This window comes from Thalassophryne amazonica, chromosome 5 (genome assembly GCF_902500255.1).
Source record: "Thalassophryne amazonica chromosome 5, fThaAma1.1, whole genome shotgun sequence".
In the NCBI taxonomy this organism is placed as follows: Eukaryota; Metazoa; Chordata; class Actinopteri; order Batrachoidiformes; family Batrachoididae; genus Thalassophryne; species Thalassophryne amazonica.
Genome location: NC_047107.1, coordinates 82,740,532 through 82,761,594, shown reverse-complemented (window position 1 = coordinate 82,761,594; position 21,063 = coordinate 82,740,532). Strand labels below are relative to the sequence as shown.

Genomic DNA, 21,063 nt, shown 5'->3' with positions numbered 1-21,063 from the left:
AAGTGTTTGCATTTGTTATATTTATATGCCCACCCCCAGCCAAACTTATACAAGTCAGTTGCAGGTGTTGATGCTGCATGACAGCACAGAGGAAGAATGGCTGGAAGAGATAAAGTTCCTCCAGCTCTGCAAATCAAACTCTGACAGCCAGAAGCAAAAATAACAGAGGAGAAAGTGACGCGTTTACTGGTTCTCAAAATTACATTGTTACAACCTCAGAGAAACGAGTCAGAAAGACATTAAACAAATGTTTATTTGCTTCACTTTTATAAATGGGCACAGGCTGAGATCATGGCCTTCAGGTAACGCATGTACTCTCCTCACACAAACCTGCACACATCTAACTCACACAGAGGATGCATGTGAGTTACTTTACAACAAAGAATACAGAAATGTACCTCCAAATACAGACAGGTAAAACAGAAGATGCAGTATTTACTCCTCATTTTGATGTATTTCTGCTGTCCCATAGTGGCAACAAGGCAAAGGTCATAATACGTTTTAATACAAGCAGGGCTACAAAGCAGTAAGAATGAATCCACAGCATTTAGCAAGTATGAGTACTGGCAGCGTGCCTGCACATGCACCCTGAATGCCACCTTAACCTTCCTTTATGTCACAGTCAGCCACGGGCAAATAGCAGATTTTCAGTTCAGCCACAAAATGCTGAAAGAGGTTATTTTGATTTGCCATGTAAGAAAAACACAAAACATGATGATCAGAGGGCAGCCACTTGATTTAAGTAATGTACAATAAGTTACTGCGGCACTTTTGCAGGAAAAAATGCAAACGTTATGGATACCTGGAGATATCAAAGGAGGAAAATTCATGAAGGAAACAAAACTCAAGACCTCCACTGTCTGTCTCTCTCTCTCTCTCTCTCTCTCACACACACACACACAATAAAAACAATATCCATGTCCAAATCTAAACATGTAAACATATATTTATTCCAAAACAACTTGCAGCACACATGTTCATACCCTGATAAAATATTCAAAATGTTTAGCATTGCATTTATAAATTAGATACACTGAGTAGTAATTTAAATTAAGCATTTTATATTATATCCGTAAAGACTGTTAAACAACAGCAAAGGGCTCAAAGTGGGCAAACAGATAGTTTGAGAGGAAAAATTTTTCCAGGCAGACAAACTATACAAAGCACCAAACTGAAGATATAAATGTACAGCCAGTTTCCTCAAACACCACGCTTTGTTGTCATCTTTGAGGTCTGAAGGTCACGCAGTCATTCACGTTAGAGACAGCAGGTGGCGCTGTGTCACAGGTTTGCTTGGAGAGTCTTCACTGGTCCTTCTCGTGCATCTGCTGCTGCATCTTATTCAGCATCTCCTGCATCCTCTTCAGCTATGTGTGGACACACACACACACACACACACACACACACACACACACATTAACAGTGTTTAATCTTTCAACACATAACCACCAAATTTGAGCGCAGATCTACAACACTGGCAAACGGTCTGATGTTACCATTTTAAAAACCTCAGCTAAGAATCGATGGAGTCTGCCCCTTTTAGCCAAAGCTAATTATCAGGGTGAGCACTCCAAACTGGAATCAAACATCTTAACTGGGTTTTATGAAAATCAGCTCATATTTTGAGTAATCACAAAACTTATAAATGCTACGTAAATGAAATGCTATTTAAGTGAAATAAATTGAACTGAATGATAACTTCCTTTATTGGATGTTCAATGGTTTTCTAACAGGACAGTGTGTTCACCATTTCCTGCAAATGAAAACTGAAATAAAATCGAGTAAAATCAGTTTTAAGAACTTAAGTCAAAGAAACAAAAGAACAAAACCATGATATTTAAAAATAAAGTTTCTGTTGTGAAAGTGTAGGAACACGGACCCACAACAGGGGCGCAAATGAACGGACAATGAAGGAAGTCAAATAACAACATTTTACTGTTGTGAAAAAACACAACCAACACGGCGAATGTGAAATTTAACAGTCAGTCAATTACAAGGGTGACGTGTGGGCAGGCTCGAAGATAAGAGACGTCCGTCCAAAGCAGAACCGGAACCACACGATTTCCTCCGCCACCGAACCCTGGGAATACTGGAGCCGCCAAGTCCCGAACACCCAGGTGGCCACTGCCTCCGCTTGTCGGATCTGGTACTGCTGGCGAGGAACAAAAACAGTTAGATGTGGGTGCGTGTGCACCCAGCAACACGTATGGTGGGAATGCCACCTCCACCTCTCGTCGAAAAAAAGAAACAGAATATCTGCTGTCCAACACACACAAGCAATAGATATTCCTGTTAGTAAGTCAACACAGTCAGCTGAGATCGTTACCTCCTTGGTAGAGCGATATCTCGGCAAAGAGGTGGAGATGACGTCTTGCTGATATACCGATGCAGATCAGATGAGTGGTGACAGCTGTCATAGGTGATGAGTGTCAGCTGTCACCCCGGCTGCTCCTGTGAGGCGACAGCGCCCTCTGGTGCCTGGAGCCCACACTCCAGGCAGGGTGCCCTCTGGTGGTGGTGGGCCAGCAGTACCTCCTCTTCAGCGGCCCACACAACAGGACGCCCCCCTCAACGGGCGCCTCCTGGCGCCCGACCAGGCTTGTCCGGGTGGCGGCGGTAGAAATCGGCCAGGAGGGCCGGGTCCAGGATGAAGCTCCTCTTCACCCAGGAGCGTTCTTCGGGTCCGTACCCCTCCCAGTCCACCAAATACTGGAAGCCCCGGCCCATCCTACGGACATCCAAGAGCCGGCGCACAGTCCAAGCCGGCTCGCCATCGATGATCCGGGCAGGAGGTGGTGCCGGACCCGGAGTACAGAGGGGTGAGGAGTGATGTGGCTTAATCCGGGACACATGGAAAACGGGATGGATCCGCAGTGAGGCCGGAAGCTGAAGCCTCACCGCGGCTGGACTGATGACCTTGAGGATTTTAAATGGGCCGATGTACCAATCCTGCAGTTTTGGGGAGACCACTTGGAGGGGGATGTCCTTTGTTGACAACCACACTTCCTGCCTTGAGTCCGAGGCGTCCACTTCAACCACTAACTGGCGACTAGGATCGGGCTGCACCAGAACGGGTGCAGACGAGAAGCGCCGTTTCAACTCCTTGAACGCGGCATCGCAACGATCCGACCAGGTGAAGGGGACTTTTGGTGAGGTCAGGGCTGTCAGGGGGCTAACTACCTGACTGTAGCCCTTAATGAACCTCCTGTAGAAATTAGCAAAGCCGAGGAACTGTTGCAGCTTCCTACGGCTGGTGGGTTGGGGCCAGTCTCTCACCGCCGCGACCTTGGCCGGATCAGGAGCGACGGAGTTAGGGGAGATGATAAACCCCAAGAAGGACAAAGAAGTGCGGTGGAACTCGCACTTCTCGCCCTTAACAAACAGCCGGTTCTCTAACAACCGCTGCAGGACCTGACGTACATGCTGGACATGGGTCTCAGGATCCGGAGAAAAGATGAGAATATCGTCCAGATATACGAAGACGAATCGGTGCAGGAAGTCCCGCAAGACGTCGTTAACCAAGGCTTGGAACGTCGCGGGGGCGTTGGTAAGGCCGAACGGCATGACCAGGTACTCAAAGTGACCTAATGGGGTGTTGAATGCCGTCTTCCATTCGTCTCCCTTCCGGATCCGAACCAGGTGATAAGCATTTCTAAGATCCAGCTTAGTAAAGATTTTGGCTCCATGCAGGGGGGTGAACACGGAATCTAATAATGGCAACGGGTATCGGTTGCGAACCGTAATCTCATTCAGCCCCCTGTAATCAATACATGGACGAAGTCCGCCATCTTTCTTGCCCACAAAAAAGAAACCTGCCCCCATCGGGGAGGTGGAGTTCCGGATCAGCCCGGCAGCTAATGAGTCCCGGATGTAGGTCTCCATTGATTCGCGCTCAGGTCGTGAGAGGTTGTACAGCCTGCTGGATGGGAACTCAGCGCCTGGAACCAAATCAATGGCACAATCGTACGGACGGTGCGGGGGAAGGGTGAGTGCCAGATCCTTGCTGAAGACGTCAGCAAGATCGTGGTACTCAACCGGCACTGCTGTCAGATTGGGAGGGACTTTGACCTCCTCCTTAGCCTGGGAACCGGGAGGAACCGAGGATCCTAAACACCCCTGATGGCAGGTTTCGCTCCACTGAACCACCACCCCAGACGGCCAATCGATCCGGGGATTGTGCTTTAACATCCATGGGATGCCCAAAATCACGCGGGAGGTAGAAGGAGTTACAAAAAACTCAATCTCCTCCCGGTGGTTTCCAGACACCACCAGAGTTAATGGTTGTGTCTTGTGTGTGAGTAAAGGGAGGAGGGTGCCATCTAGTGCCCGCACCTGCAATGGCGAAGGAAGCGCCACCAGAGGGAGCCCTACCTCCTTTGCCCATCTGCTGTCTAGCAGATTCCCTTCTGACCCCGTGTCCACCAGTGCTCGGGCTTGAAGGGTTAAATCCCCGCTCAGGATTGTGACTGGGAGTCGTGTGGCAATTTGTGTGTGTCTCACTTGAATGTCTTGACCCCCCCTTAGCCCAGTCTCTAAGGGCGAGTGTTGACGTTTTGGCCATTTGGGGCAGTCTCTCTGTGTGTGCTCTGTTGAGCTGCAAAGAAAACACTCTCCACGGATCAGCCTCCCCATTTTGGCCCTGTGCGTCTCCCTAACAACGTCAGCAGGGGGAGCTGTTGCCCCACAAAGCGCTGCGGCTGTGGAGCATGGGGAGGGCGGCCCCTTTTCGAACCCGGAAGGGAGAGGGGCGGCGCGTATCCGGTCACGTCCTTCGCCTCGCTCCCGACGGCGTTCCTCTAACCGATTGTCTAATCGTATAACGAGATCAATAAGCCCGTCCAAATCCCGCAGTTCGTCCTTAGCCACCAGGTGCTCCTTCAGGACCAACGATAGTCCGTTTACGAAGGCGGCACGGAGGGCAGTGCTATTCCAGCCGGACCTCGCAGCCGCGATGCGGAAGTCGACTGCATAAGCAGCTGCGCTCCGGCGCCCCTGTCTCATTGACAGCAGCACAGCTGAAGCGATTTCTCCTCTATTTGGGTGATCGAACACTGTTCTGAATCCCCTCACAAACCCATCATACATCAGAAGGAGCCGTGAATTTTGCTCCCAGAGCGCTGTAGCCCAAGCGCGTGCCTTACCGCGAAGCAAATTAATCACATAAGCTACCTTACTAGCATCAGTCGCGTACATGACGGGACGTTGTGCGAAGACGAGCGAACACTGCATAAGAAAGTCCGCGCACGTCTCCACACAACCCCCGTACGGCTCTGGAGGGCTTATGTATGCTTCAGGGGAAGGTGGGAGGGGTCGTTGAACGACCTGTGGAATGTCAACGTTGCGCACAGGATCGACAGGAGGGAGAGCTGCAGCAGCACCCTGAGGGCGCGCTTCCACCTGAGCGGCGAGAGCCTCCACCCTGCGGTTAAGGAGGACGTTCTGCTCGGTCATTAGATCCAACCGAGCCGTAAAGGCGGTGAGGATTCGCTGCAACTCACCGATCATTCCTCCTGCAGACGCCTGTGCGCCCGGTTCTTCCATTGGCCGTTCAACAGCCGGTTGACGCCCCTCGGGGTCCATGACGCTGGCCGAGATATCCTGTTGTGAAAGTGTAGGAACACAGACCCACAACAGGGGCGCAAATGAACGGACAATGAAGGAAGTCAAATAACAACATTTTACTGTTGTGAAAAAACACAACCAACACGGCGAATGTGAAATTTAACAGTCAGTCAATTACAAGGGTGACGTGTGGGCAGGCTCGAAGATAAGAGATGTCCGTCCAAAGCAGAACCGGAACCACACGATTTCCTCCGCCACCGAACCCTGGGAATACTGGAGCCGCCAAGTCCCGAACACCCAGGTGGCCACTGCCTCCGCTTGTCGGATCTGGTACTGCTGGCGAGGAACAAAAACAGTTAGATGTGGGTGCGTGTGCACCCAGCAACACGTATGGTGGGAATGCCACCTCCACCTCTCGTCGAAAAAAAGAAACAGAATATCTGCTGTCCAACACACACAAGCAATAGATATTCCTGTTAGTAAGTCAACACAGTCAGCTGAGATCGTTACCTCCTTGGTAGAGCGATATCTCGGCAAAGAGGTGGAGATGACGTCTTGCTGATATACCGATGCAGATCAGATGAGTGGTGACAGCTGTCATAGGTGATGAGTGTCAGCTGTCACCCCGGCTGCTCCTGTGAGGCGGCAGCGCCCTCTGGTGCCTGGAGCCCGCACTCCAGGCAGGGTGCCCTCTGGTGGTGGTGGGCCAGCAGTACCTCCTCTTCAGCGGCCCACACAACAGTTTCAACATTGCAATAAAGTATTGAAGCAGTAAAGCGATTTTCTGATGCTTGATGAAAACTGTGACCTGGCCTGGACTATGTACCATTATGTTTTGGGGCAGATCATCATAAGATGAGGTATTTTGGCTTCACTCTAGCAGATCAACTGGAAAAGAGTTTCATGTGAGAAGTTATCAGACATTGTTTTTACTCAAGGGCATCTTCAGAAATTCTTCATTCATTCTTTCACTGAAAAAAATTTGGAGTGATTTTTACTTGAGAAAGCCTAGGCAAGTTTATTCACTCAGAAATTCCAAGTAAATTTTACAAGGATAATTCTTAAGCAAATTTTACTTGCATATATTAGTTTATCTAAAAGAACAACTCACGTAACATTTATTAGCAATTATCAGCTGAATATTTTCATTGAATTTTACTCTCTTTATTCATAAAAAGTAAAACTTTTCAGCTGTTCCCCTTGCTTTCACAGCAGATCCAGTTTGCATCTGCATGTTGATTTGGCACAAATTCTACACTGGATGCCCTTCCTGATGGACCTCCACATTACATGGAGAAATGTGCAGGGTGGGGTTTGAACCAGGAACCTTTTGCACTGAAACCTAGTGCACTAACCACTTGGCCACACCTCTGCCTACTATGGATTATTAAAAATACTTAAATTTGTCAGACAGTGAAACAAAAGAAATTCTGTTTAGAAAAAAGATGCATCAAGCTGCATCGATGGTTGTTTTATAATGAACACATTCATGAACTAATGATCCAAGATCTGCTGTGGTGGCTCCGAGTGAAAACAAGGGCAGCCAAAGGGACTTAAAACTCAGTGCAGAGGTGGTGGACAAGCGGTTAGTGCACTTGGTTTCAGTGCAGATGGTTCCCGGTTCAAACCCCACCCTTGCCACATTTCTCCATCCTTCCTGATGGACCTCCACCGAAGAATTTGTGCCAAATCAACATGCAGATCCAAACTGGATCTGCTGTGGCAACCTTGAAACAAGGGGAACCGCTGAAAAGTTTTACTTTTTATGAATAAAGACAGAGTAAAATTCAATGAAAATATTCAATTGATAATTGCTAGTAAATGTTACTTGAGTTATTATTTTAGATAAACTAATATATTCAAGTAAAATTTACGTAAGAATTCTCCTTGTAAAATTTACTTGGAATTTCTGAGTGAAAAAACTTGACGAGGTTTTTTCAAGTATCACTCGAAATTTTTTTCAGTGTTCATTCATTCATGTTTGTTTGTTCAAGCATTTCAAAACAGCAAGTAATTTTCTGAAACAGTTGTTTCACTCAGTGTTTTTTGTCCACGTGGAAACAGTGCACATTTTGTGAAGCAATTTCTTCATTTTGTATTTCAGGAGATTGTAAAGAGTGAAAGATGGTGACCTGTTACTGTACACGCTTTCAGTAATTTCAAAACAAGTGATTTTCTGAAGCCACTGGTTGACTTGATGTGTTTGATATTTCAACAAAGATGAAAAACCAACTATTAAAAGTAATCAGTCTCCATTTCTTAATAAATGACACTGTAGACTTGTGAAACTGTGAAGCTGATGTTGTACCTCCTCATCTTTCATCTTGATTAATTTCTCTGTGTCCACATCAGGAGTGGACAGTGGCAGGATGGGAATGGGACTCTCCATCCGGTTGTCCTGAGCCAGTTTACTGAGAGAAGAACAAAAACAGAAGGAGAAAGTGAGGGGAAGACATCTGCACTCCAATTCACAGTGATTACAGACGTTTAAAAGAAAACATTCCCTCTGATAATCTTCGTACATTTCTCACTCTATATATTTTTGCTGTTTGTGGCCACACACACACACACACACACACACACACACACACACACACACCTGGTCATCTCCTGTATGCACTGTGCCCTGTAGTTTTCGTAGTGCACGTCACAGGTCACGTCCTTGAGGTCGTGCATGTGCGATCGAATCAGCATGTTCCTCAGCTTCACAAAGTCGCAGTGTGACTGGTTTTCCACTGAGGGAGGAGGAGGTGTGTGAGATGAACATCACTGTGTGTTGGGACGTGTTTGTTTGTTTTTTTTTGTTTGCATGCAGACAGATGAGCCGTACCTTCAACGATCCCCCAGGGGTAAAGTCTCCCCCTCACTCTCTGCCCTCGAGCCTCCACCACTGTGTTACTGCCAATCACTGCAAACGGGGTGCACTCCTGAGCACGCACACATGCACGTTATTGAACAACAAGCTGACTGAGCAGGTTCTGCTACACTTCCACAAAGACACACAAGACTGTTTGCTGTGTGTGTGTTCACTGCTTCAATTTTCCCAGGTGATAGGTGAATTTGTATCATCTTTATCTCTATGAAGTGTATAACTCTATGAAGAGTATTTATTTTCCTGACTGATTAAATGGTCAGTTATCTGTGTTTATACTGTATGACTATTTCTCAGTTTTGCAAAATGAATAGTGACTGAAGAGATAAGTACATTTCCATCAGCTTATTCACACAATAACCCAAAACCCATCATCTTGTAACACACCAAATTAAAAGAGCATATAATGAAGATAAGCGGGTTAGATGCTTGTTAACATTGATGCACCAAATCAAAACAAAAGTAGCTTTGTTTTGCTGATGTAATATACAGTGAGGAAAATAAGTATTTGAACACCCTGCGGTTTTGCACATTCTCCCACTTAGAAATCATGGAGGGGTCTGAAATTTTCATCTTAGGTGCATGTCCACTGTGAGAGACATTTAAAAAAAAAAAAAATCCGGAAATCACAATGTATGATTTTTTTTAATAATTTATTGGTATGTTACTATTTGAACACCTACCAACCAGCAAGAATTCTGGCTCACACAGACCTGTTAATTTTTCTTTAAGAAGCCCTCTTATTCTGCACTCTTTACCTGTATTAATTGCACCTGTTTGAACTTGTTACATGTATAAAAGACACCTGTTCACACAATCAATCACACTCCAACCTGTCCACCATAGCAAGACCAAAGAGCTGTCTAAGGACACCAGGGACAAAACTGTAGACCTGCACAAGGCTGGGATGGACTACAGGACAACAGCTTGGTAGAAGACAACAACTGTTATAATTATTTATTAGAAAGTGTAAGAAACACAAGATGACTGTCAATCTCCCTCGGTCTGGGATTCCATGCAAGATCTCACTTTGTGGGGTAACGATGATTCTGAGAAAGCTCAGAACTACACAGGAGGACCTGGTCAATGAGAGCTGGGACCACAGTCACAAAGATTACATTAGTAACACATGATGCTGTCATGGTTTAAAATCCTGCAGGGCAGCAAGGTCCCCCTGCTCAAGTCAGCACATGTCCAGGCCCGTTTGAAGTTCACCAGTGACCATCTGGATGATCCAGCGGAGGCATGGGAGAAGGTCATGTGGTCAGATGAGACCAAAATAGAGCTTTTTGGAATCAACTCCACTTACCATGTTTAAAGGATGAGAACAACCCCAAGAAAACCATCCCAACTGTGAAGCATGGGGGTGGAAACATCATACTCTGGGGGTGCTCTTCTGCAAAGGGGACAGGACGACTGCACTGTATTGAAGGGAGGATGGATGGGGTCATGTATTGCGAGATTTTGGCAAACAACCTCCTTCCCTCAGTAAGAGCATTGAAGATGGGTCATGGCTGGGTCTTCCAGCATGACAATGACCCCAAACACACAGCTAGGGCAACTAATGGGAGTCTCCGTAAGAAGCATTTCAAAGTCCTGGAGTGGCCTGGCCAGTCTCCAGACCTGAACTCAATAGAAAATCTTTGGAGGGAGCTGAAACTCCAAACCTGAAAGATTTGGAGAAGATCTGTATGGGGAAGTGGACCTCTGTAATTGCAAACAAAAGCTACTGTGCCAAATATTAACATTGATTTTCACAGGTGTTCAAATACTTATTTGCAGTAGTAACATACAAATAAATTATTAAAAAAATCATACATTGTGATTTCTGGATTTTTTTATTTTTTTTTTTAGATTATGTCTCTCACAGTGGACATGCACCTAAGATGAAAATTTCAGACCCCTCCATGATTTCTAAGTGGGAGAATTTGCAAAATCACAGGGTGTTCAAGTACTTATTTTCCTCAGTGTACAACAGAGCTGTGTGCAACCTGATGAACACTGCCATCTACTGGACATGTCTGAGGTTGAGGCAGGGAATAATCTTTTCACATGAATGATGGAAATTAGGAGCAGGTGTGACTGAAGTTACATGTAGCTTGAAATAAGCTTCTCTGACAGCTTCTTTAATTTCCAAAGCATCTGATCGCCACCAAGACCACAACAACATCTGATGAAGAATATCCTGAGCATAAGGACACATCTCCCAAAAATGTTCATTTTTAGCAATTTAAGCAGGACGAAAGCATACAATATCTAGATTAAAAGTGTTTTACAATATGCTTTATACCAGCCTGTACATGACATTATAGTTTATAACCAGTTAATAACAGGTTGTCAGTGTGTTAGCCTGCATAAAATTACTTCAAGTCAGGTTTATGGCTTGTATACAGGGCAGGGGTGGTGGAAAAGAAGTCAATGCACTTGTTTCCAGTGTGGAAGGTTCCCTGCCCATTCTCCATGTAAAGTGGAATTGCGTCAGGAAGCACATCCAGCATACATCTTGTGCCAAATCAAGATGCATTGATTGCTAGATGCATTGTTGACACCCACTTATTCCATGGGCCACGGGGGCAAGAAGCAGGGTATGACGCCAGCCATATCGCAGGGCCACATGTCGAATCCATTCACTCTAGAGGTCAATTTAGAGTTTTCACTTCAGGAAACTTGCATGGATCTGTAAATGGGAGGAAGTTGGAGCTCCCGGAGGAAACTAAGCAAACACAGGAAGAACATACAAATTCCATACAGGAAGGACCAGGTGGGAAGCGACATGTGATTGTGCAATTGTCAAAATACATGATAATCATTCTCTTTCAAATAGAATAGAATAGATGTTTATTGTCATTGCATTTCTGCAATGAAATTCTTGTGGCCCTTTCCAAAGAGCTATACACAAAAACAACACAACAGCAGCTTCAAAAAACAACGAACAGCTTCATGGGACAGCAAGAACATCTTAAAGTACAAAAACTGTGCTTAATGCTTAGTGAGTTAGGATAGTTTTAGATATATAAACAGATTGTATTATTTATTGCACATGCTGATATCCGTTATTGAATGTCTGTGGGAGGGGGATGGGGTGGGGTGATGGAAGCTACACCTCTGGGGGAAAAGCTGTTCCTTAGCCTATTAGTCTGTGTCCTTATAGTGCGGTACTTCTTCCCAACGGCAGAGGAGCAAACAGGGAATGTCCCGGGTGGCTGTTGTCCTTGCAGATTGCTCGTGCTTTCCTCTGCAAATGCTCAACATACACAGAGTCTATGTCTGGGAACTCAGCTACTACAATCCTCTGTGCTGTCTTCACCGCCCGGGAGAGATATTTTCTGTCCTCTGCCGTGCAGCTGCTGTACCACACTGTGTAGCCCTGGCAGAGAATGCTCTTGATGGTGCTTCTGTGGAAATTCCTGAGCAGCTGTGGAGGCAGACCAGCCTGCTTCAGCCTCCTCGGAAAGAACATCCGCTGCTGGGCTTTTTTCACCAGGTTGTGGGCGTGTAATGTCCACGTAAGATCCTTGGTGATGTGGGTGCCAACTACGAAACAGTTGAGTCCACCCTCTCCACCTCTTCTCCGCTGATGTGTTGTGGGGGCTGTGAGATGCTCCTGGTCCTCCTGTCCTCATGACCTCCTTTGTTTTGGTGGTACTGAGGACCAGGTCCTTGTCTGCACACCACTCCCTCAGGTGTTTGACCTCCTCCCTGTACCAGGTCTCGTTGTTGTCCCTGATAAGATCTACCAGCATAGTGTCGTAAGCAAACTTTATCAGGGTGTTGGAGGAGTGAGTGGGAACACAGTCTTGAGTGAAGAGAGTGAAGCGTGCCGGACTGAGCACACACCCCTGTGGTGCGCCTGCGATGTTCATGGTTATGGTGCCAGATGTCAGGTTCCCCAAATAAGGGTCATAGGCTCAATCCCCTGACCAGACTGTAACATTATTTGTGACAAGTTTTGCAATTAACTGTATGTTCTGTTTCCCATTGAAACACCTAAGTGTATGCGGGACCGGCTGACTTAACTAAATTAAATAAATACGGCATTTCATTTTCTTAGTGTGCAAGAAAGAATCATGAAATGATCTGAATGCTCAGACTCACCTTCAGCTCTTTGTCAAGTTGCTTAAACTCTTCATCCTCATCAGAGTCACACTCTGGGAACTGGTACACCTTGATGCCAAACTTATCGATCTCCTCCCGTATCTACACGCACACACACACACACACGTTACAAAGGAGTGAACACTGCAGGGATAAACACGTACAGCGCAGACTCTCACCCTGTCTTTCAGCTTCTTAATCTCAACTGGCGTGAGACAGTCGGCTTTGGCGATGAGGGGAATTATGTTCACCTTTTCATGTAGAGCCTTCATGAATTCCACATCCACCGGACGCAGCCTGTGCATGTGCACACCAACAGTGACTGACACGTACCGTATGAAACCTGTCCAACTCCAAACAGTTTTAATGTGCAGTATTTGATGCTCCACCCTCTGCGTGACTGCACCCTGTGTCTGTATGTGAGCGAGTGTTATTACCCGTGACCAAACGGAGGTATGAAGTAGAGACAGCAGTGGACTCTGTTGTCCTGGATGTTCTTCCTGTTCAGTCCACTCTCATCTCTGAAGTACTGCTCAAATTGTTGGTCAATGTAGTCTGTGATTGGCTTCCAGCTATGATACAGACAAACACCACATAATACATCTGTTGTTACAGAGAGGCAGAGCTGAGGTCCATGGAAGGCCAAACATCTTTAGGACTCCATACGATCACCTCAGCAGGTGATTTCATTGATGAAGTCCACCTCTCTGCTTGAAATCAGCTGGATGAAAGCCTGCAGACGGTTGACCCACCACAGCACACACACACACCCCTAAATGGTGAAGTCGTGTGATGATGAACAGGACGAACATCAGCTCACCACTCGTTGTTGTTGACCGCATCTCCAAACCCTGGTGTATCCACGATGGTCAGCTTGAGCTTGACTCCTTTTTCCTCAATGTCTACAGTGTGCTTGATGATCTCTACAGTCTGATTAATACGCTCTGCAAAGCACCGACACATGTGAGGCGAAACAAAAGTGAATGACAGCCTCAGACACACCTGTGCAATAATCATGCTGCCTAATCAGCATCTTGATATGTCACACCTGTGAGGTGGGATGAATTATCTTGGCAAGGGAGAAGTGCTCATTAACACAGATTTATGAACAATATTTGAGAGAAATAGGTCTTTTCAATACCACCGGGGGGAAAAATTACTAAAAAACAAGAGGCTTTTGTTTTAGTGTATAAAGATTAGAATAGCATCAATGACAGCACTATTTTTAAGTTGTCTCACGTGCCAAAAAAAAAAAAAAAAACGTAACAAAACTGTGAAGTGGGGTGGCATGGTGGTTTAGCGGTTAGCACTGTTGCCTCACAGCAAGAAAGTAGTCGGATTGCTTCCCGGCTGGTCCTTTCTGTGTGGAGTTTGTAGTCTCCCTCCAAGTGTTTTGGCTTCCTCCCACTTCTAAAAACACACAGGTTAGGTGTATTGGTGACTTTAAAATTGTGTGTGTGTGTGTAAATGAGCTTGTCAGTGTAAATGTGGCCCTATGATTGACACGCCCTATGACTGCTTGGATAGTAATTTTTTAGTATCTGTGAGTATCAGAATATGTTTTTTTTACATTCCTGTTCCATTCATAAGGTCACATTTTGTTAATACTCACTTTGCAGCATATTTATTCTAAGCGAACAGAAAGTAATTTGTAGTATGAGGAATGCACCTACCCTCAGCATTCAGCAGCTTTCTGTCCTTGTAGAGATCTGTGAGGAAAAGGCTGTTGACCAGAGTAGATTTACCCATACCAGACTCTCCTGCAGCGTACACACACACACACACACACACACACACACACACACACACACACACACACACACACACACACACACACACACACACACACACACACACACACACACACACACACACACACACACACAGAGAGAGAGAGAGAGAGAGAGATACAACATGGCCCTTATTCCTTAACTGAACACATTATGTTTGCAGTTTCAGCCACACACTGACCTGCCACCATGAGAGTGAAGTCAAAGCCTTTCTTCACAGACTTCCTGTGGACCTGGTTGGGCAGTGTTGCAAAACCCACATACTGTTTTTCCTGAGAGTCAGACAGATGGACACAGGGAAGCAATCTGATCTCAGTTGGTGCTTTGGAAACAGTCAAAAATTCATGGAAAAAAGCCTTAAATGTTACGATTATGCTCACACAACAAAGTAGAAGGGCACTCAATCAATCAATCAATCAATTTTATTTATATAGCGCCAAATCACAACAAACAGTTGCCCCAAGGCGCTTTATATTGTAAGGCAAGGCCATACAATAATTACGTAAAAACCCCAATGGTCAAAACGACCCCCTGTGAGCAAGCACTTGGCTACAGTGGGAAGGAAAAACTCCCTTTTAACAGGAAGAAACCTCCAGCAGAACCAGGCTCAGGGAGGGGCAGTCTTCTGCTGGGACTGGTTGGGGCTGAGGGAGAGAACCAGGAAAAAGACATGCTATGGAGGGGAGTAGAGATCAATCACTAATGATTAAATGCAGAGTGGTGCATACAGAGCAAAAAGAGAAAGAAACACTCAGTGCATCATGGGAACCCCCCAGCAGTCTAAATCTATAGCAGCATAACTAAGGGATGGTTCAGGGTCACCTGATCCAGCCCTAACTATAAGCTTTAGCAAAAAGGAAAGTTTTAAGCCTAATCTGAAAAGTAGAGAGGGTGTCTGTCTCCCTGATCCGAATTGGAAGCTGGTTCCACAGGAGAGGAGCCTGAAAGCTGAAGGCTCTGCCTCCCATTCTACTCTTACAAACCCTAGGAACTACAAGTAAGCCTGCAGTCTGAGAGCGAAGCGCTCTATTGGGGTGATATGGTACTATGAGGTCCCTAAGATGAGATGGGACCTGATTATTCAAAACCTTATAAGTAAGAAGAAGAATTTTAAATTCTATTCTAGAATTAACAGGAAGCCAATGAAGAGAGGCCAATATGGGTGAGATATGCTCTCTCCTTCTAGTCCCCGTTAGTACTCTAGCTGCAGCATTTTGAATTAACTGAAGGCTTTTCAGGGAACTTTTAGGACAACCTGATAATAATGAATTACAATAGTCCAACCTAGAGGAAATAAATGCATGAATTAGTTTTTCAGCATCACTCTGAGACAAGACCTTTCTAATTTTAGAGATATTGCGTAAATGCAAAAAAGCAGTCTTACATATTTGTTTAATATGCGCTTTGAATGACATATCCTGATCAAAAATGACTCCAAGATTTCTCACAGTATTACTAGAGGTCAGGGTAATGCCATCCAGAGTAAGGATCTGGTTAGACACCATGTTTCTAAGATTTGGGGGGCCAAGTACAATAACTTCAGTTTTATCTGAGTTTAAAAGCAGGAAATTAGAGGTCATCCATGTCCTTAGGTCTGTAAGACAATCCTGCAGTTTAGCTAATTGGTGTGTGTCCTCTGGCTTCATGGATAGATAAAGCTGGGTATCATCTGCGTAACAATGAAAATTTAAGCAATGCCGTCTAATAATACTGCCTAAGGGAAGCATGTATAAAGTGAATAAAATTGGTCCTAGCACAGAATCTTGTGGAACTCCATAATTAACCTTAGTCTGTGAAGAAGATTCCCCATTTACATGAACAAATTGTAATCTATTAGACAAATATGATTCAAACCACCGCAGCGCAGTGCCTTTAATACCTATGGTATTAAAGGCACTCGAGTGCAGACCTGAGCCAAGCCCAAACAACACTGGAACTTGGCTTTGGCATACAAAGATTATTGCTTATTTACAGGATGACTTCACGACTTCACACAATACATGACCTACATTAATGTCCCCATGGAGAAATTCAACCCTCCATTTTGTTGTGCAAAATAAAATAAAGAACTGACTCCTGATCCATATGACAGTCCACTTGTTAATCATTTCATTAATACACTTTTTGGGGATTGCCTGACAGCATTTCAAGACATTGACTAATTTTACCTTCATGTGATCATATTCTACATATCTGAGTGTTGCTGTGAAGTGTGAACATGTCAAATCATGTATTTTTTGTATTAGTTATGGGACACTTGCACATGTGGCCTGAGGTTGGTATCTGATTTCTAGCATCTGACTGCTGTGAGGGTGAGAGTGCTGAGATTTGGTACAGACCACAAACATGAATGTCAACCATCCAGATGAACACAAACTCTAAACACCAAAGAATTTCAAATTTATTTGAAGTTTTCTAAAAATCAACTTATTCTTCTTCTTTCAGCCAGTCCTATTAGGGGTCACTACAGCATACCAACCCTCTCCATCTCAACCTGTCCTCTGTATCTTCTTCTGTCATACTGACCCCATGCATGTCCTCCCTCAAACCTCCTCTTTGGGTTTCATCTTCTTTTCCTGTCTGATGGTTCCATCCTCAGCATCATTCTCCTGATATACCCCACATCTCTTCATTGAGCATGCCCAAACTTTGCCAATCCCACCTCTCTCACTTTGTCTCCACCAAGTCATCTAATTGGTGTTGTTCCTCTGATATGCTCATTCCTAAAACTGTCCTAAATCTAATCGGCTCATCTACAGTAGTGTTCAGAATAATAGTAGTGCTATGTGACTAAAAAGATTAATCCAGGTTTTGAGTATATTCCTTATTGTTACATGGGAAACAAGGTACCAGTAGATTCAGTAGATTCTCACAAATCCAACAAGACCAAGCATTCATGATATGCACACTCTTAAGGCTATGAAATTGGGCTATTAGTAAAAAAAAAAAAAGTAGAAAAGAGGGTGTTCACAATAATAGTACCATCTGCTGTTGACGCTACAAACTCAAAACTATTATGTTCAAACTGCTTTTTTAGCAATCCTGTGAATCACTAAACTAGTATTTAGTTGTATAACCACAGTTTTTCATGATTTCTTCACATTTGCGAGGCATTAATTTTGTTGGTTTGGAACCAAGATTTTGCTGGTTTACTAGAGTGCTTGGGGTCATTGTCTTGTTGAAACACCCATTTCAAGGGCATGTCCTCTTCAGCATAAGGCAACATGACCTCTTCAAGTATTTTGACATATCCAAACTGATCCATGATACCTGGTATGCGATATATAGGCCCAACACCATAGTAGGAGAAACATGCCCATATCATGATGCTTGTACCACCATGATTCACTGTCTTCACTGTGAAATGTGGCTTGAATTCAGAGTTTGGGGGTCGTCTCACAAACTGTCTGCGGCCCTTGGACCCAAAAAGAACAATTTTACTCTCATCAGTCCACAAAATATTCCTCCATTTCTCTTTAGGCCAGCTGATGTGTTCTTTGGCAAATTGTAACCTCTTCTGCACATCTTTTATTTAACAGAGGGACTTTGTGGGGGATTCTTGCTAATAAATTAGCTTCACACAGGCGTCTTCTAACTGTCACAGCACTTACAGGTAACTCCAGACTGTCACTGATCATCCTGGAGCTGATCAATGGGTGAGCCTTTGCCATTCTGGTTATTCTTCTATCCATTTTGATGGTTGTTTTCCATTTTCTTCCATGCGTCTGTTTTTTTTTTTTTTGTCCATTTTAAAGCATTGGAGATCATTGTAGATGAACAGCCTATAATTTTTTGTACCTGCGTATAAGTTTTCCCCTCTTCAATCAACTTTTTAATCAGACTACGCTGTTCTTCTGAACAATGTCTTGAATGTCCCATTTTCCTCAGGCTTTCAAAAAGAAAAGCATGTTCAACAGGTGCTGGCTTCATCCTTAAATAGGGGACACCTGATTCACACCTGTTTGTTCCACAAAATTGATGAACTGAACTCACTAACTGTATGCCACACTACTATTACTGTGAACACCCCCTTTTCTACTTTTTTTTACTAATAGCCCAATTTCATAGCCTTAAGAGTGTGCATATCATGAATGCTTGGTCTTGTTGGATTTGTGAGAATCTACTGAATCTTCTGGTACCTTGTTTCCCATGTAACAATAAGAAATATACTCAAAACCTGGATTCATCTTTTTAGTCACATAGCACTACTATTATTCTGAACACTACTGTATTTCCCCAAGGGGTGCATATGGTGTTCGTGTTAAGTGTCTACTATGTACCGTTACCACATTATTATAGTTTATTAGTGTTCACAAAATTTAGTAACACTGCTTAAAAAGTCCTACAGGAAACCTAAGCTATTCTTCAACAGAAACCCTACTGGATTGCTATAAAATCCCAAGAAAGAAGAAAACAAAACATCATTCAAATTTCTGATAGAAATACTGTCAGATTCAAGTTGATGAATATCCTATAGAGTGTTTTCACTGACGCCAGAATTATGCATGTGTATAGCTGCTTTGGCCATGTTGGAGGCATCAGCGAGTAAACAAAGATGGTGGAAGGGCATGTTCTCCCCTCTCAGATGGCGAAAGTTTGCAAGAACGTCAAAAAACTTTGTGAAACAGCCATTAGATATAGAGATGGTGAAGCACGATTGAGTTACGAGATAAAGATGAAATTAATTGGTGGTGAAGAGCCAAATAAAAATGCCATCATCTGCGTGGTAGGACAGTGTGAGTTGACAGCCTGGTGTAACGTATATGGACATTGGGAATTATTTATTATTTTCACCTCGCCCCTTTAAGTCAGATGACTTGAAAAACTACAAAAGCTTGGATAACCAGTCCGAGAAAAATGTCACTGATTGTGAAGGACAAATGGAAAATTAAGATTATCAGCACATCCACAGTGCACATGTTAATGTTTCCTCCTGCTCTGTGACACGTGCAGGTAAAATACATGTTAAATACTTTTCACACCAAAGTTAACTTGCTTTGATAACTGTCATTGTTAGATCTCAATGACAGCTATGTAAGAGTTTGTGCTTTTACCGACGTCTGTTCGGGTTAAAACATGTTTGATTCATGATGTTTTTCATCCAAATTTTAATGTTCAACAAACAGATTTAAACATGAAATGGTCTCGGATCCAATGGGATAATTATTAAAGAGGTCGTATTAGGTAAAATCTCCTTATACAGTTTCACCATTTTTCATAAGCTTCACCCTGATTGTTTATCGACTTGTTTATTACCTTCTGCAGTCTATAGTAACACAGGTCCGTTTCTCTGTCTGACCGATTGTGGCAGCTGATGTTGTGACAATAATTCACTATGACAACATTAGAACTCAAAGAATACAGGTTGGTAAACAAAAGGGTTAGTGTGGCGGAAAAATCAATAGCTCCGATATCAGGGTTTGGGTGTCACGTGAAAACACTCCATAGGATTTCAACAGGATTTTTTTTTCACTGTAGGATTCCTATAGTACCTTTTAAAGTGGGCAACACACACACACAAATACACAGACAGATGCAAGCATGCCAACAGCATGTCCCGCATAATACATACGTAGCAGACGGACATAAAAATCAAATGCAAGCCATTTCAACCTGTAATGTGAATATAAAAATCAGATTCAAGCCACTTCAACCTGTAATGTGAATGTAGCCTGAATCCCTATCGACACTGAGAGGCTTCCTACTGTCAAGAGAAAACAGACCTGGCAACGTTTGTGCAATAAAATAACCACAGGAGACAGACAGAGTAATAAGACTTGGGGGGAAAACATTCCATTGAGCAGCTGAAAATAACAAGTAGGCAAGATTTTCATTTTAAACACACACACACACACACACACACACACACACACACACACACACACACACACACACACACACACACACACACACACACACACACACACACACACACAGAGCCAGAAGATACCAGCCTCTCATTGTGTCAGACACAGTCGGTCTCAGTCCCGTAGGCTTCTGGCAGAATGTCATCATTCCCAAACGTGCTGACATGTGGAGATATAAATACACACTTGAGGCCCGTTGACCACGGGGCCGCCGCAGCGCGGGGGCCCCGCATGCTCAGACAGAAGCTCTATTGACCAGAACTAAAAAGCTCTTTTTATTCCGTGTCTCTACATGCTGTCATAAGTCGTCACAGACTCTTCCGACGGCGTGTTGGGTCTACTACAAACACCCACACACGAAACAGCATGAGACTGGGTTGTGCATGCTGTGCAATCAGTGCACAACACACACACTTGCAAAAGTGTTGGAATGACACATTCACTCACTCATCTTCAACTGCTTACTCCAATTTAGGGTCATGGGGGCTAGAGCCTATCCCAACAGTCATAGGGCGTGAGGCGGGGTACACCCTGGACAGGGCTCAACAAGCAGGGCCAGATATAGACAAACAAACAGTCACACCTGCACACACACCTACTGACAATTTGAAGTTTCCAATCCAACTAACCTGCATGTCTTTGGAATTGGGAGGAAGCCGGAGCACCCGGAGAGAACCCACGCAAACAACATGCAAATGCCACACAGAAAGGCCACAGGTGGGAATCAATCCTATGATGTTCCTGCTGCAAGGCAACAGTGCTAACCACTAAGCTACCGTGCTGCCCAGAATGAGACAATCAGAGATAAATCAGTGGCACTATGTGGGTTTTTTTTCCCCACACAGTGCCACTGTCAGGCAGTTTGCACAGTAAGATC

At 44.3% G+C, this 21,063-nt stretch overlaps 1 protein-coding gene across 3 annotated transcripts in view; it reads right to left on the bottom strand.

Annotated features, from left to right (window-relative positions):
* Positions 1–235: 235 nt before the first annotated feature.
* Positions 236–21,063, bottom strand: part of sept5a (septin 5a) — a 40,780-nt gene continuing 19,952 nt past the window's right edge. For all 3 annotated transcript variants that reach the window (XM_034170699.1, XM_034170697.1, XM_034170696.1), the window contains 10 exons: positions 14,501–14,591; positions 14,203–14,289; positions 13,350–13,473; positions 12,967–13,101; positions 12,709–12,826; positions 12,530–12,631; positions 8,393–8,489; positions 8,162–8,297; positions 7,871–7,973; positions 236–1,367 (listed from right to left, as the gene is read on the bottom strand). In XM_034170699.1, coding sequence (XP_034026590.1) covers positions 1,305–1,367; positions 7,871–7,973; positions 8,162–8,297; positions 8,393–8,489; positions 12,530–12,631; positions 12,709–12,826; positions 12,967–13,101; positions 13,350–13,473; positions 14,203–14,289; positions 14,501–14,591 — 1,056 coding nt within the window. In that variant the 3' untranslated portion in view covers positions 236–1,304. The remainder of the gene's footprint in view (positions 1,368–7,870; positions 7,974–8,161; positions 8,298–8,392; positions 8,490–12,529; positions 12,632–12,708; positions 12,827–12,966; positions 13,102–13,349; positions 13,474–14,202; positions 14,290–14,500; positions 14,592–21,063) is intronic.